This window comes from Gavialis gangeticus, unplaced genomic scaffold, assembly GCF_001723915.1.
Source record: "Gavialis gangeticus isolate Ggan-Ray unplaced genomic scaffold, GavGan_comp1, whole genome shotgun sequence".
NCBI lineage: Eukaryota > Metazoa > Chordata > Crocodylia > Gavialidae > Gavialis > Gavialis gangeticus.
Window position 1 is genome coordinate 17,442,593 of NW_017729027.1, and position 16,478 is coordinate 17,459,070.

The 16,478-nt window shown below is 42.7% G+C and overlaps 1 protein-coding gene across 1 annotated transcript in view; it reads right to left on the bottom strand.

Moving 5' to 3' along the window:
- Positions 1-16,478, bottom strand: part of KCNQ5 (potassium voltage-gated channel subfamily Q member 5) — an 849,165-nt gene that overhangs the window by 135,585 nt on the left and 697,102 nt on the right. Inside the window, exons 4-5 of the mRNA XM_019520474.1 lie at positions 7,014-7,189; positions 5,133-5,258 (exon numbers count right to left, since the gene is read on the bottom strand). Coding sequence (XP_019376019.1) covers positions 5,133-5,258; positions 7,014-7,189 — 302 coding nt within the window. The remainder of the gene's footprint in view (positions 1-5,132; positions 5,259-7,013; positions 7,190-16,478) is intronic.

Consider the following 16,478-nt stretch of genomic DNA (forward strand, 5'->3'; position numbering starts at 1 on the left):
CTCTTAAGAGCAGGAGTGTCCAACCTTTCTGAATGTGGGGCTGGTTCATAAACTTTTTATCACCCAGTGGGCTGGCGAGCCATAATCAAAGACCTCACAGGAAGCGGTATCACATCACACCCCCAAAACAAAAGTACAGTGTTTACTTTCGTTTCCTGTCGCAGCACCTCGGGCCCCAGAAAACAGCTTGGAGGACCACATGGCAGCCCACAGGCCGCATGTTGGACGAGCCTGCTTAAGAGGATCTCATGGCATCCTGCTCTAGAATTAGCATATGGTAAAGTCCATAGGCATTTTCGCCTGACAACACTTTAAAACCCCCCGTATTTCTAGTTTCTGTTCTCAAGAGTTATTGTGAGGATAATAAAACCCCAAGATTATGAACCATTTTGAATAAGGCAGACAAATACCTTCTTCTGTATGTGTGTTTATTGAATTTCCTAGTTTTTCAAAATTCTTCTCCCTGCCAATCAGCAACAACCTGTTTTATCAGGACCGAGCCTAAGACAACTGGCTTTCATTCAATTTTCTGTCTCTGCCAGACACTGGAGAATAAGATGTCTCCACCTGGGCTTGATATCAAAGAAATAGAAAGCTGACTGTCATTTGCATATTAGGGACGTTATAGCATAACAATCTTGTCAAGAAGTCAGAGACAATTTCTGAACCATTTGGGACTTGACATCTGAAAATCACCTACAAAGAAGAGCAGTCACTATAGAAAACAGTAAAGCCATGTTTAAGCAACTCTGTCCACCCCATCACATCCTGAGAATGTGACAACATTACCATATGATTAAGAGTATCAGTGTCTCCCTACCAACTTGCGTGCTCCTTCCCTGCTTCAGCAGGATGCTTGTTACACCATACATGAAATTGTGAACTGTAAACCATATCTCCTAATAGTACTAGATAACAGGACATGATTTTTCTCTTATATTTCAATAGTCAGTGAGTGGAAAACATTTTTCAGTTGACCTTCAAGGTCAGGCTGTAGAATAAAAACAACACCCTCCTAACAAAATAGTGACCACTGTTCAGGTTAGATTGTCACTGTGACTAAATAGTCCAGCACACATTTATTGGTCCCCCTAAAAAGACACTATAATTTAGTTAAAGTCCCAAAGGTAGGATTTCCTTTCCATTATAACCCATTGCTATATCTGGTTTTTAATAAATTAGATAGTTATGATCAGATACATACGAACTTTATACAGGGAGAGACAGTTTGATAAGTTTATGAACGGGTTGATATGCCCTAGTTGCCTGCAATTGCAGGGGACAGGACTAGCTCACCCAGGAGATACCTTCCAATCCTGTGTTTTATTAATTAAATAAATTGATTTGTTTCCTCATAAATGTTTTTCAGTCTCCACATTCTGTGACAACTAAAAAAAATAAATTTGCTGAAGTTTCTGATGGTGTTGAATAGGTAATATATTATCAATACTGATTAATTTAGTATTCAGTGTAATACTAAATGTGCTTTAGCCCCAATATGCTTTTAAGGCAATATTATGCCAAAGTGTAATAATGGAGTTACTACACCAAAGTGCAAAAACATAGTTCATTATGAGATTGCATGGCATTAGCATAGATGCTCCTGGATGCCTATGACATTCTTTATTCTATTGTAATTACTGTGTACTATTAGAAAAGGAGCTGAAAGAAAACCTGGAAATAAGCCTTTTATGCATCATGCTAAATTATGTGCTCAGATAAAACTAATTACTGTACAATTTAATTGCCATAAACACACCCTTAAAGAGTGCATAGCATGTTTGGAAATGATTTGGTTATCAAATATTTAAATTAAGGTATGGCCCTTCATCTCTGTTCCCATATTATACATAGTATTTTAAATTAATTGGTTTTTTTAGTAAATTAATCTACCATTCTCTCAAAGGACCCTGACTCATTGAATCCTGCACATAATAAACACATAACACTGATTATAAGCCAGAGATTCTAGCCATAAGAATACCCACATTGACATTATGTTGGAGTCACAGACTAGAAATCTAGCTATATTATTTGTATTTGAGTTATTTTGTCATATCATGCCTTTGATTTCAATGCAAAACTCCCACTGCCCTCAAAGAGCATCACGTGGAATGATGGCAGGACAGGGCTCTTAGAGAGTTTGATTTAATGAATGCATTCGTGCCAATTAATTATATGTTATGTAATTAATTGCTTGGTATGATGAAAAAGCATTACCATTTTTTCCAGAAGCTTGAGATCTGAGAAGATTGATTACTGATTTCACACCCATTTTATTTTTTACAGTACCATCAAAAACCATTCTGTACAATGTCATTTAAGTCAGAATAACTGCTGCAAATAAATAAACCAGTGAAGCTAAGAGCTGATTCCCCTCAGAATGCCATGCAATCTGACCTTTTCAAAATCTGTATGTGGGTTACTCTGGCAATAGCAATAAGTATGACTAATGAACTCATTAAGCATTTCCCACATACTGTTTTACATATAATACAGCAATTATTATCATTAAAAGGGAAACAAGAAAGATGTGTTTGGGGATATATTAATTTTTGTAAGTATAACCTGAATGTGTTAAGAATTTAAATATGTTCATGTCACCTAAGCAGCAAAGAAAAAAAGAAGAAAAAATATATGATAATAGGCTGTTTTCAGAAGGTTTTTTATTATAATTTGTTTTTCCTGTTGATGCCAAGAAAAAAATTCCTGTTTTCTCAGTGTGCAGAACCTATCCAGCGTATGAGTCATGCATTTTCATTTTCACAGTATACAAAGTATTTTAAGCCACCATTTTGGACAATGTTTTTCCTTGTAAAATACTGTTCAGTGGGAAGCAATCAAGAAAATTGCAAAAACCTGCAGTTAGATCTGCTCAGATAGACCTACTTGGGTCTGACATCAGAAGTGAGGCTTGATTTTGCTAGAGCCACACTGTAGTATTAACTATGAAACCAATAAAAAAATCCTAAAGTTGTCAAACTCGCAGTGAATGAACCAAATTCTGCTTTCAGTTTAATTAAACTAGAGAAACTTTTGCTGATGTCTCAGACTTTGACATAATGGGTACTACAGAAGTGATATTTGTTGCATGATCAGCCCCTTGAAAGCTCTCTACAGTTGTGCCTTGATAGAACTGCATTGCTGCATAGCACTTTAAAAGTGCCCAATCGTCTGGCAAATTAATCCTCTTTTAATGAGGGTTCAGATGAAGGCGCTCCAACGTGGAGCACCTTCATTAACTTCTGTTTGTCCCTGTACTAATTGGGGGTGGTCTGATGCAGCCCAGCCCCACTCCCAAGTGCTGTCTGCAGGATGGTGGGAGGTGGGATGGGGAGGGAAGGGAGCTCTGGTCTGTGGTTTACCCAGCCTGTGCTGGAGGGGAGGAGGTGGGAATTGGAGGCCACCCAAGCTTGATCCCCCTCGTCCCTTCGACCAAACAGTGAATGTGAAGTGCCATGATTTACAGCGGGGAGCTGCACATCTGTTAGCGCACAATAGTTTACAGCTTTTATTCAATGGGAGTTTCTCCTGATTAGGATTACAAGATCAAACCTTAAAATATTTTATTTTTTCTTGGTGTGAACATCTCACAACAAATCTCATTAGGCAAAACAGTTCCATAGCTTTTGTAACCAACCATATGCAACTGATATATACTTTGGGTTCTGCACATCCTAAGCTTGCATTTCTACACACTGATTGCTATAAAAGACAACTCTAACGAGGGATGGATAGCACATGTAGAATATACAATCTTAGGATAGGTGAACAGATTCATATAATAGGACAGAGCTGTTCAACTGTTGGCTCACAAGCTGCAGGCAGCCCCAGAGAGAAAACTGTGGCCCCCTGGGCTCCCTTTCTAGGTGCCATGCCCCCTACTGCTCATGCTGGAGTCTCTGGGCTCCCCTTCACTCCTCCAGGTTCTCTTGCCCACTCTTTGGGCCAGACTGGGACTGCAAGGCCCAAAAGGTCAGCATGGTGCAGTGTGAGGGCACCCAAAGGGAGACCGATGCAATGCAGCAGGGGTGCAATGGGGAGGCCATACAGTACAGTGTAGTGAGAGAGGCCCATGCAACATGGCGTGGCACAGTGAGGCATGGTGTGCAGCCTGTGTAGCAGACAGTCCAAGGAACATGTCCACTAAAAGGTCTGACAGCCTGTAACAGGAAGCAACCTGCTCCTTTGCTCAGAACACAAGCAAAACTTAAAAAGACCAATCTATAAGGTACAAAAGAAGTTGGACATTTGTTTTGATTTCCTTTGTTTTACTTTGACTAGGAACAAGAGTTGAAGCAGAAGACAGACAGAACGAGACCTGGAGGTTTAGCTGAAATCCTATCAGCACAGGATCTGAGGTCAGAGGCTAGTTTAGTCTTCAGACTTCCCTTATGCAGCCCAAAGGCACTCTAAGTTATGTCAGCATTGATGATCTCAGAGGTACTGGCTGTGTATTTCTGGAGCACAAGGTGTTCACTGCATCAACAGAAATAAGAGTGCTGCTTTACATCACCTGGGAATTCTCTTAGATCCGGTGAATAAATAGCTGCCTTGTTAGTGTTATGGAAGCCTACCTCAGCTGCCTGAGGAATACTTAGCCATGGGCCAAGGAATACCCCACTGCCTTCTGGTATTTCTCATTTCTCATCCCAGTGGAAACAGAAAAACTAGAAATCATGTAAGCAAAGCTAATCTGGTGAGATTTCACCAGATTTAAGATCAAAAGGAAGAAGTAGGAATAAACTTCAAGCAATATCTACTTCTGATTCTCTATCACCATATAACCTGTGAGGTTAATCATGCCCCTATCCAGCCAAACATTTGAGTATATGATAATTCTACAACATTCAGAAAGCAGTTAGGCATGTCCTTAGGATCCACTGACTTCACCAAAGCAGAGGCAAGGGAATTTTGTGTTAACATGTCCTTAAATGCTTTATTAAATCAGGGGTTTTACAACAGCATGAAGTGGATGTAAAATGCTACTATTTTACAATGATAGAGTTTACATACATTTTGCAACTACTCAAGGTAGAGAGTGCTGGAGAATCAGGATGATGGTAATATAACATCATTTAAATGCAATCTGATATATTGGTTAATTAGTTCAAATTAGCTTGTATACTTACTGTGCCCCACCAGAGAGCATCTGCGTAAGTAGAAAACTGGTTATTTGCATCTTTTTCCACCAGATAAACAAGAAAAGATGAGAAGATGAGTACTAAAAATCCTATGTACCAGGCTGTGATTAGTTCCTAGATAAAAGAAAGTAAGGATCAATATCTATTAAGAAGATTAAACAGATACATTTAACAATCTATGTACTATCGTTTAGCATTTAAAAATCAATTGGTCCTTTTTGTCATAAATAGCCTCTGAACAACCACTTCACTGAAAGAGTTGTGTAACTCCACTGATTTCAGTGGAATTACAGCAGCATAAGACTGGTAATAAAACAGCCCAATGTTTTATCTTATTTTTAAAAAGTACAACTGAACCTGAAAAAATGCATCTTAATAATAGACAACACAGCCAACATTACTGTAAGAAGTTTCAGGTATTTATTAGAATCTGATAATATTTTTTCCCTTAGGCTCATGTTGGATCCTCTGAAGTAATCAATTAACAGTCATGGGAAAAGTTTATGAAAAATGTAACTAGTTAAAGTTAAAAGTTAGCAACCTTTAAAATTAACTTGAGTTAAGTTAAAAGTTAAGTATTTCCACTTTCAACTAGTTTAAAGGTAAGTTAAAAAGACAGTAACAAGTTAAGTTGCTTCGTGAGAAATGTGTGAAACACAGTGAATTGCCTGTTAGCATCATTTTTCATTTTCAAATGCAATGAGTGGGTTTCATTTCCATAAGCCCACAGAAGCACACTAATTTACTCAGAACTCACCCTGCTTTAGCTGAAAACAATGTTATACTTGTCATAGTTTTCAGAATAACAATTTACCAATACCTATGTAATGTTAGATTCTTCTCACCCTCTCCATGTGAAGTACTTTGTAAAAGTTAATGCATCATATAGGTATACCAGAATAACAGAAAGGAGATATTCATAGCCAGGTAACAAATGTAAGCTGTTTCCACAAAAAACCTCTGTTGTTACAATTTTTATTGCTCAAAAGGTAACAAAAGTGTATAAAATACATCTGAATTAGAAATAATGAAAGTGTATGAAAATAAAAAATTAGACTGAAATGAGAAAAGCAGTTTAAATGAGAAAAAGAATGTTCAGTTGCATAGCAGAAACTGTTTAAACATGCTTATTGAACTTCAGAAAAGCTGCATTTCAAAATTTACATCTGACAATTTTCCTCTTCTGTCTTGCAAGACTAAGCCCCCACTACTGAACAATCATTCTACACAGGCAGATAAGGGAATGCTTGTTCCCTCTCTTGCAGCGAACTGGCTACCCTGTTGACGTCTGTAAATGCACAGGAAATGCCGGCATGAACTAAGGAACTCTGGGACTTGTAGTTCTTAAGAGACCATATCTCATAGGAAGGCACACTACTCTCTGACTCTCAGACAAGAAATCCTAGCATTTCAATAAAGAAATATCATTCTATGCAAGTCCTAGAGAGTGGCTATGTCAGGAAAAACTCTGGGAAAGCTGGATTTAATTTTTTTTTAACTTTTAACTTATACTTTAAGAAAAGTTAAAGTTAACCTTTTTAAAAACTAATTAAAGTTAAAAGTTAGCCATTTCTTTAACTTTTTAACTAGTTAATTAACTAGTTAATTCCCTTGACTAGGGTATTGACATAAAACAATTTACTGGGGGAGGGGGACAGAGGGAGCAGGAGAAGGGATGGGATGGGACTTTACCCTGCAGTAAATGGAACCGAACCATGGCAACTGAAGGCAAAGTTACTGAAGTTTGGTTTTCATCTACAGTGGGGTATGCATATCAGCAGTTACTATGGAAGAGTTGATGTGTGATAAAGCCTGACCCCCTTTTACCTCAGGTGAAAGATAAATGAATTGGACTGCAGGGGTACTTACCTTGCTATGTGCATACACTACTGAACCTAACAATTTCCAAGTCCCTCCTCTTCGGTCCATGCGCACCATACGGAGGATCTGTAGGAAACGAAGACTTCTCAGTGCTGATGTTGCAAAAATGTTACCCTGAGTTTTTGCAGAAACAACTGCTATTGAAGCGATGAGAACAATGATGTCTGAAAGAAATACATTACAGAAGATATTAATGTACACACCCCAATCATTCACATATATGTACATGAGTTGAATAAAGGGAGTTGTTGACATAGAGAGGAATGTTCCTGATGTTCTTTCTCCTATGCAAGTCACTGACTGAGTTGGGACTGTGTGATCAAGGGTAGTGTAAAAAGGGTATTTAGAGACCCTTCAGGATGAAAGCTGCTAGATAAATTAGTAATATTAAAAACTGCAATAAAAGGGACAGTATTGAAGGAACCAGTTGCCTTGTGAGGGTTCTTTCAAGGTCTATGCATAACACTATATACATCAACAGATGATCTAAAACATTTCCCTATAGAACCATTCCCTCATAGCCACATTATCATGAAGTTAGACAAAAATAGTAAGAGAAAACAGAACTCTCTCAGTGTTACAAGTTCAATAGAACCATTTAGTTTTACAAATAAAGCTTACCATATTTACTTGAATACAAGATGAGGTTTTTCCCTCTAATTATGATGGGGGGAAAAGTCCCATATCTTATATGTGCCTTTCAGAAAACCTCATCAAGTATACTGTCTATCATTAAACTACTGCCAAAAGCAGCATATGCTCAGTAATGGAAACTGAAATTTTAATTAAATGCAGCCAACGCTGGGTATGGCCATAAAATACATGACCCATATTGGACAAAAATGCTGATGGGAACTTAGCATAAGGATAGATTACTACAGGCCATCTGAAGAAGATATAAAATAATGTTCATTAAGTACAGTTCACCTCAGTGCTGACTCTTTTACAATTATGGTGAGCCACTACACTACATACATTTTGACTTTATTCCCACAACTGAACTATGCCTTTCTTTCCCATTTCCATTGAGTCCTGTATCTTCACCAGCCTTAAATGTCTGGCAAATATCACCAAATGGGGGCCCAAAACAGTTCACCCAGAATCCCTCTGTCACCCCCTCTCGCAGCCTGTAGCATATGATTAGTGTGCTCCCAGCCTCCAGGAGGTAAAGCTGGACCAGGTTGCCCTGAGCGTCATCTGTATATATATTTTTGGAGCATTCCAGGACTTGTGACAAGAACACCCTGTTCCAGTCATGAGACAGCAAGCTCCTGGAAGCACCACAGAAGTGTTATTGACATACCCTAAAATGTATAAGGAGTTCAGGGCCTAGTTCAGGACTGTGGGTTCCAGTTCAGGAGGCAAGCACTTAAAAGTTAGGCAAGGAAATGCATAGGACCACAATGCCCAAGTCTTTTTTTTGGATCTAGTCCTATGAAACTTGTCCAAAGCTTGATGAAGTATATGGGTGACGGAAGATAAAGAATGCCCAACCCTGTAGATATCCACTCCTCTGCCCAGCTATTCATTTCACTCTCTCCCACCTACCCCCTTGTAGCACGCCTCTGTTTTATCTACTCTTCTTTCTTACAAGATGACAGTGACAGCTGCAGTATGGTCACATTTCCTAGGCCTATGGGAAGAGTGCTCCAGTTCTGTATCTGCTCTCTTCCTTCTCTTTCCCTTACCCTGGCTGTGCAGTTCTATGATGGTGAGGTGAGAGGGAAGAGATGAGCAGAAGACAAACTAGACCATGACTGATTCAAAGGTAGATAGAAGGGGGGAGGGCAATCATGAGCTGTTGAGCACTTTCTCTTCCCTCTTTCCACAGCTGACAACTCCTTAGGCTCCGAAGGGGTAGAGAAATGGGTGACAGAAGGGCTTCCTTTTCCCATGAGCCACTTAAATGGGAAAGGCAGGCATTCAGAGGTGGTTTTCTCCAAGGAGGTTTAAGTTTTGGTATGGGCTAGGGCGTCTTCTGTCACTAACAGAATAATACAGTTTGAAGGGACCTTAGAAATCATTTGGTCTCACCCATAAAGCACAATCCATAGTTATACTTGGACCATCAACCTTTTATTCATAGCCAAATGCACCAACTGATTATATCAGAAAAACAGGTACGGCTCCAGATCTGATTAGAATCTCATAACTTACTATGGCAAGAGGTTGGCAACACTGGGTGCATCTACACGTGCATTAATACGCTGTTGTTGGTGAGCATTATGTTTAGTACCTCTAATATGAGGTACTAAGTGCACAGTAACTGGTTCACTGTGCAGTAGGACTGGCATACAGTCTTTTTGTGACACTCAATGTGCAGTAAACTAATTCTCCTGAGCAACAGCACTTAGCACGGTTTTTGCCATGATGCACTAATGCACAATGGAATTAGTCTACTGTACATTTAGTGTCTTGTGTAAACATGCCCACTTTATACATATTACCCCAATCAGCCTGTAGCAGGGAAGGGCCATTGGCCATTACCAGCTTTAGAGTAGCTACGGCTAGTGCTATGCAGCCCTTCCATTGTATAAACAGAAAGAAGGGTTGTGATTTTGGTGATTTCCTGCATGGACTCCCTCCCTTTATACAGTGGTGGAGTCAGGCCACATTCTAGTTCTAAAAGAATAAAGAAGAAAATGTAAAAAAAGAGCATAGTTACAATTAAAAATAAATAAGAAAAAACTGCAAATGGTACTCAACCTACATGCTCAAAACTCATAAGACAGGCAAAATTAACTTCAATAATACCATTATGATTCTCCTCAAGACAACTAGATTTCAGTGAAACTAAATCAAAGACAAAGGAAAAATGGACCTAAGTAGACTTTTATTAGATTATATCTAAATAAACTTTTCACCAATGAAATTTCTTTCTCCATAAGTCACACCCTATTGGAAGACAGTGTCCCAGCCAAAAAAGACTCACTCTTGTGATTTTTAAATGGATATAATTAAGGCTGCAGGAGTACTCTTATTTAAGTTTCATGAGTTTTATTTCAGGCTAACTTAAATTGCTCAGCAACAGGTTTAAGATCAACTGAAAAAAACCACACAGAGTGAAATAATAATGTCCTTGCATATTTCTTCAGTGGTTTAAATATATCTGTTTAAAGTAGCACTGTAAGATCTTGTTTACTCAAGGAAGTTACTGTGACTAGGGACAAGAATTGTACATAAACTAGATTAGAAACTGGTTCAAATCTGTAACACAACAGGGCTAGGGACAGACATTACATATAAACTGGTTTGTCCAGAGGCTGGCAATAGCAGCATTGCAGGCGCTGCTCCCGCATGCAAGACAGGGGAAGCAGTGTCCTGCTTCAGGCTGGGGATGATCTTTCCCTAGCCACCTTAATTTTAAAGCTCACAGGAGCGTCCTTCTCCCTTAGTGGGAGAAGTACGCCGGAAAACAGGAGCTCAGCCCTCTGGGATCAGGGTTTGAGGCTCCAGGTGCCTTAACATACGGGCAACTGACCGGTGCTGAAGCTGACACTGGATCCCTTTAAAAGGGGGCTTGCTGGGAATGGCGGAACCACGAGCAGAACACCAGAGTGGTTGGCGAGTGGTAGGGGAGGCAGAGCCCTGAGAAAAACCGCGGCACTGCTGTGAGTACCCCTGTCATTGGGTCACTGGGGAAGAAGAATACCACTGAACCCCTCCTTTCTTCAGGTAACAACAAGCATTGCAGGTGAGTTGGTGGACCCCGACCAAGGGGGCAGTGTGGTACTGACAGCATCCACTAGAGATGCCACAGTGGTGCACTGGCTGGGAATCGAAATTACTATGCTAGCGGAACAGTGATCCCAACCTGGGTGGAAGCAGACATGCAGGCACTGGCAGTAGCCCACATGGAGCTCCTGATGCAAGCCATCCAGGCAATAGGGCAGGTGCTGGAAATACAACAGCTGCAGGGTGCCCACCAGCAGGAGTGGATGCAGCGTAATGCTGCCCTGTTTAAGATGACCTAGATGATGTGGGATGACGACCCCGAGGCCTACATTGAGGCGTTTGAGAGGACGGCCCTCCAGACCGGGTTAGACTGCACTCAGCGGGCCCACCAGTTGGATGCCCTAGTGGTAGACTGAGCTCAAGTGGCCTTCTGGGTGCTGTTGAGGGAAGATGCCCATAACTATGATACGGTGATGGCCACGATCTTGTACTGGCTTGAGATTTCACCTGAAAGCCATAGGCAGACCTTCCGAGCCCAGAAATCAAAGGAGGTCAAGAGGCCTCACAGCTTACTACAGTACCTGCAAGACGCGCTAAATAAATATCTTCCCGTGGGTCGGTTCAACCAAGATGGGGTCATAGACCAGGTCCTGTTGTATCAATTCCTTTGGGACCTGGAGGAGGACATTCAAGTATGGGTGAGAAGACACCAACCACACAGCAGTGAAGAAGCCCTGCACCTCGCAGAGGCTTTTGCCACCTCAGAGAATGAGTGTAGTCAGGGGCGAGCATGACCCAAGAAGAGGAAAAGAGGATAGGGCCTCAGAAGGGGATGATGAGGGGTGTAGTCTGCTACCATTGTGGCCGTACCGGCTATATCGCAAGGGAGTGAGGACTGGGTTTTAGCGAAATAAGTCACGGATTAGCAGCATCCACCCTGCCTAGAGAGAGAGCAAGGGAAGCCGACTGAGGTGAGCCCACAGGTTGTAGTTTTGGTACTACCTGACAGGAGGGAGGCTGGGAACATTTGGTCGTGATGGCCTGGATCGGGCAGTGTGAGCAACCCTGGACACGGGATGTTCACAGTCCCTACTCCATGCAAACATGGCCCCAAAAATGAGGGTGAGGGAGGCTGGACCTTTAGTGATGACCTGCATCTTGGGTGGCGAGAAGTGCTTCCAGAGTTGCTACCTCCCCCTGAGAGTAATGGAGCTCCGAGGCAAACTGAGGGTCGGCCTGGCTCCAGCGTTGGCCTACAAGATGATTTTAGGCCGAGAGTGGGGACCATTTTATATGGTGCTAGAGTGTGTAAGAACAACCGAAGAGGAGAGAAAGTGATTAAGAAGAAGGCTGGGCAGGAGAAAAAGCCTCCCCGCAGGATGGACCTGTTCGGGACAGCATTGACATGGAGCAGGTAGCAAGTACAGTGCAGTTTCGTTGAGCACAACAAGAAGATCCAGAGCTGCAACAGCTAGTAACCAAGGACCCAGGAGAGGGGACTCCAGGAGCCACCCTGACTTAGAGGTAATGGGGGGCTGCTGTACTGGGTCCAGAGGCGTCAGGAGGGGACGGCAGAGAGGTGGCAGCTAGTGGTCCCGTCCCCTTTCCACTGGCAAATTTGGAGATTGGCACAGGATTCCCCAACAGGTGGCCATTTAGGGCATCCCAAAACAAGGGCGAGACTGGTCTGGAATTTCTTTTGCCCCATCTACAAAAGGATGTGGATAAGTGGGGTGCGGCATGTCCAGAGTGCCAGAGAGCCCAGGAATGGAGACCTCAGAAGGCACCTTTGCAACCTATGCCAATAATTGAGATGCCATTCTCCCACGTACTGCTGGACATTGTGGGTCCCCTCCAAAAATCTCATGGAGGGTACCAATACGCATTAGTCCTGGTGGATTACGCCACACGTTTTCTGGAAGCAGTTCCACTTAGGTCCATTACGGCTACCCGGGTGGCAGAAGAACTCCTGAAGTGGATCGCCCGTGTGGGAATCCTGTGGGAAATACTCACCTACAAGGGGACAAATTTTATGTTGGGTATAATGAAGGCACTTTGCAGCACCCTGGGCATCACCCATCTAAAAATTGCTGGTTACCACCCCCAGACTAATGGCTTAGTGGAGAGACTTAACGGGACCATCACAAGGATGCTCAGGCATTGTGCACAAGAGGACCCATGTAGATGGGACACAATATTAACCCCACTATTATTTGCTCTGTGGGATGCACCACAAGAGTCTACACAGCTCTCACCCTTTCAGCTGATGTATGGCCACAGCCCCAGAAGTCTATTACAGATTGTCCAAGAAGAGTGGGAAAGGCCAGTGGGACCAGGAATGATGGCAGAAAGGTATCAATGGAATTACAAGATCGCATAAATAAGGCCAAGTGAATCACCTGCCAGAATCTTTGAGTCGCGCAAGAATGGTAGAAGACCCAGTATAATCAGAGAACAAACCCCAGGACATTCCAACCTGGAGACATGTATTAGTATTGCTTCCAGCTTTGATGAGTAAGCACCTCTCGATGTGGCAAGGCCCATTTAAAGTGACCTGTCAGGTAGGTCTGGTAGATTATGAGGTGCTCAAGACTGGACACAGCTGTGAGTGCTAAATCTACCATGTCAACCTCCTCAAAGAATGGAGGGCACCACAGAGCTGGATGGTGGAACAAGAGGAAGCAGGGGAGGAGTTGGGACCCCCCTTCCCTGAGTTAGGGGATGAAACAACACAGAGGGTGCAAGTTTAGCTGGGGGAAAATCTGAACACCAAGCAACAGTGGGAACTGAATGGGATGATAGAACCCTTCTGGGATAAAATCCAAGAAACCCCAGGACAGGCATGAGGAATAGAATATGAGATCAGAACGCCACTGGACACTCTAGTCAGGGAACGATGGAGGCCTATACCTCATCAATTACAACAAGAAGTACAGCAAGAAATAGAAAAGATGAGGAAGCAAGGAATTATTCAGCTTTCTCAAAGTCCTTGGCACAGTCCAATCGTACTGGTGGCCAAACCCAGTGGGTCACTCCACCTGTGCATCAACTTCTGAAAGTTGAATGCACTAGCGGCCTTCAATGCTTTCCCCATGCCCCATATCACCTACCTTGTCGAGAAAAGTGGGGAAGTGAGGTATACTTGCCTATTCTAGGGTGCCCTATTGTATTTTTCAGGCTCCACAGTAACTGTCTTGTAACAGGGCCACCCTACTGTTTCTACTGCCTAAGGCACAAGCAGAAAGATATTCACTTCAGCTCCAAAGCGCGGGGCCTGGGGCGGTCACCCCAATTCCCCGCCCCCACCCCCGGGACAGCCCTGCCTACAACCTTTCTCTGCTGCTTTCAGGGAGGGACACTTGCAAGCATGCCCCACACACCCACTTCTACTTGCAAATGCCAAACCTGAAAATATGGTACAGAAATTGTTCTGGGGGTGCCCCTGAGGTCACTGTTGAGACTTCTTGCTTGAGAGAGGCTTCAAGCAGGGGCTCTTCTGCAGCATCCTTATCCCTTCACATCCAGGTTTAGACAACAGTACATGAATAGGTGGGGTGTACTCCAGAGAGTCCCTCCTCAAAAAGGTATGGTGCAGTGTAGCATACTTTATACAGTGGTTCTCAACCTTTTTTGTACCACAATCCATTTGTATATATCGATGGCCAGTCCTGACCCGCTGCCCCTAGCCCCCAGTGTGTGGGGCAGGGAAGGGTGTGTGCAGGGTATGGGGAGCTAAGCAGCCCCTTGCAGACTGGAACTCTGTCAGCCTGCAAGGAAAAAGCCAGTTTCCCACATTTTTCTCCTTTAAAGGAGAATCCATTTTTAAAGTGTGTTTATGATCCTTTCATATATTCTTGTGACCTGCTTTTGGGTTGTGACCCATGGGTTGAGAAATACTGCTCTATACAAAGTGAAATGTTTTCAAGAGGAGGGGAGTGTCTCCACCCCAGAACAACCTATGGCTTGGTGAGATGAGAAATGTGGGTTTTAAGGTCTGCAGAGGAGACTTAGGTATTGCCAAAACCTGTGATATGGAGAAAAGAGTGATCCCTACCAATTTATTGATGGAAAAGCCATAGACACCTATCTTCAGGGGAGTATTCTGGGCTGTGAATCCTGAGGGGAGGGAGGAGCCTCTCAGTAGCACTAAGGTGCTCATGTTCCAGAGAAGGTACATCTTGTGCCACTCCTAGTTGTCCCCAGAGAATACCTGTGTCACGCGCCCTCTGGCGCAGAGCAGGTTACCCCGGTTGGGTTAGGGGAGGCTGAGGCCAGCACTGGGATGGCTCTAGCAACCTTACCTGGAGGCCTGGGGGCCTTCCAGGGATGCAGCAGTGGTGATCCTGCTGCATGGAGCCTGGCTGGCAGCCAGAGTGTGGCTCTGGATGGCGAGGCTCTGGTTAGCTGAGATAGTGCCCTGCTCAGAGTGGATCCAATACTAACAAATGTAAGTCTCTCCAGGCACCATAAAGGAAGCCATGACATGGGTCAGAACTATAGATACTGCCCGGCACCTAAAAGTTAGTTATTGGAACGCCCCATGTTGTGACACCTGAGTCCCTTGTAGATCAGGGCCTACGTTGCTAAGCAATCTAAGTGCAATGGCCACTTCTGAAAATGGGAGTTGAAATCCTATGTTACTTAAGCAACTGCAAAAAAATGCTTTTCACAAAAGGTAAAGCTTGGAGCTCTTTGATTTATCACAGGTGGACCTACAGAAAGGTGACAAGCAATCTTTTTCTTTTATCATCAACAACAAGGTAATTCAAGTTCCATCAGTAGGTAGGTACAAACGTTTACTGCACCTGGTATATTATCATGTGGTTTGCTTTAAACTGCATGATCATAGACTAAAATTATCATGTGCAGATGTTTGCCGGTGCTGCGAGCTGTGTTAGAAACCCAGTGGAAGTGACTTGGGGTGGGGGAAGTGGTGGTTAGGATCAAAGGGTTGGGGCATTAGAGTTCACAAGGGTATGGTTTGGCATGTCCATCTGGGGGTGAGAGGGTCAGGAGGACTAAAAATAGTTTGGTTAGAGTTGTGGAGCAGGTTAACCCATTCCTGATCTAAGTTAGTTCACCTACTCAAGTGAACTTAGATTAGGGTTGCCATTTTTGGCCTAATTTAAACCCCATAAATGTCTACACAGATTGGCATTTAGATCAACCTAACCCTAGTTAGGTCGACCCAGATGTAATGTCTGTGTGTACCTTGTCAAGAAAAGTACCACATAGTTTTGGATTGTACATTACTTCACTAAGGTCCCTGGGGATGGAGGTGTCTTAAAGACAGGGGAAAACCTGGTTTAAATTGTCCTAATCTTTCCTTGTACATCAGTGTCTCCAGTCTCTTAATCTTCTTTATTGCCTTTTATTGGCCCAATTTGTCCACATTAGGTGCTACAAAGTTAGTAGCACCAGTAACCCCAATGGCAAGTTGGCAGGTAACTGAGCTCTTTACTTAATCGACATATGAAGTCATTTACAATTTTAATTGGAAATAAATGCATAAAGCTACTGAAGGATAAATAAGTACACTATTTTATCATTTAATGGGACAGATCTTGCACTAGTGGAAATAATGAATTTATTATTTGGCCTAAGTTAGGGTAAAGTGGCACCTTAGGAGCTAACTCAGAGAAGCATGAGCTTTCATAGGCAACAACCTACTTTGTCAGATGCTATGATCTGGCCTAATGACTTTAGAAGAAGCCAGGTTTTATGACTGAGGTGTCTACATTACACTTTATAAAAATAAAGTTTGTGTTAGACTGCAAT